General features: G+C 40.4%; 1 protein-coding gene across 1 annotated transcript in view; it reads right to left on the reverse strand.

Moving 5' to 3' along the window:
• The window catches only part of LOC101849247 (solute carrier family 22 member 16), a gene marked incomplete at its 5' end in the record, with an annotated part of 14,706 nt that overhangs the window by 8,127 nt on the left and 5,578 nt on the right, over nt 1-1,001 (reverse strand). The window contains 1 exon segment of the mRNA XM_013088583.2: nt 822-982. Within this exon segment, the coding sequence (XP_012944037.1) occupies nt 822-982 (161 nt within the window).

A 1,001-nucleotide genomic window follows, 5' to 3' on the forward strand; every position in this document is an offset into this window, starting at 1 on the left:
GGACAGAGAGAGAGAGAGAGAGAGAGAGAGAGAGAGAGAGAGAGAGAGAGAGAGAGAGAGAGAGAGAGAGAGAGAACATCTGTTAGTATTTGACATAAACATTTCTTTTATGAATTAGTTTTTAATGCTGGTGTTTTAATTCACCCATCGAAACAATTCAGAGTATTCAGGAGGCGATATCCCAACCGTGCCTGTCAGGATCAACCTGGGCTGAGAGATATACAACATCCCCGCAGAAAGACTGACACACTCTATAAAAAAATGTCCCCCCACCCGAGAATCGAATTCATTAGTCCACCAAGTCACAGCAGAACACCTAACCACTGCCCAACAAACGGTGGTAAACATTTCATAGAATAACTTAAAAGCATTAAACATTTTTGGTAAGTGTTTTACGGCGCTCGCAACTGCATAAATCAGTGGAATCAGGCGCTCGTCAATGTTGGGACTTTTTTTTATATAGAATCATTGGCATCGTCTTATATGTTTTTTTATTTGCTTTGCTTTCGAGGAAAAAAAATATCCTTTTATCTTGTATAGAAATCGAGACATTTGCGTTTAAAAGAGGTGGGGTCGCCTGGTTCCAGAGGTAGAATTAGCGAGAAAAAGGCACCACGCTGCTTCACATAATTTTACATTCAATGTACATCTCCATGTGTTTTTTAACCTCCCTGTACAGGCAAGAAAAAGTTCCTACTAGAACAATACGGTATCGTCTTACCTTATCGCATCTTATCTTATCATAATATCTTATCTTATAAAGGTGGAGTGGAAATTGATACATAATTGTCGTAATAATATCATGAGCCTCAAGTTCTTACCAAGCGAACCAGATTGCCACAGAGTTGATGAACAATCGCTTCACTCTCAACAGATCCAACAATGTCAGCTTTTCTGCCGTGTCTTCTTGCATGGTTTTCTTCAAATCGTCTTCCATGTTGTGTTTGGAGGTTTGGGCCGAGGCTGCTGCTTTGTAAAATACCTGAAGTAAGAGCGGGGGG

The sequence above is a fragment of the Aplysia californica genome, unplaced genomic scaffold (genome assembly GCF_000002075.1).
Source record: "Aplysia californica isolate F4 #8 unplaced genomic scaffold, AplCal3.0 scaffold00768, whole genome shotgun sequence".
In the NCBI taxonomy this organism is placed as follows: domain Eukaryota; kingdom Metazoa; phylum Mollusca; class Gastropoda; order Aplysiida; family Aplysiidae; genus Aplysia; species Aplysia californica.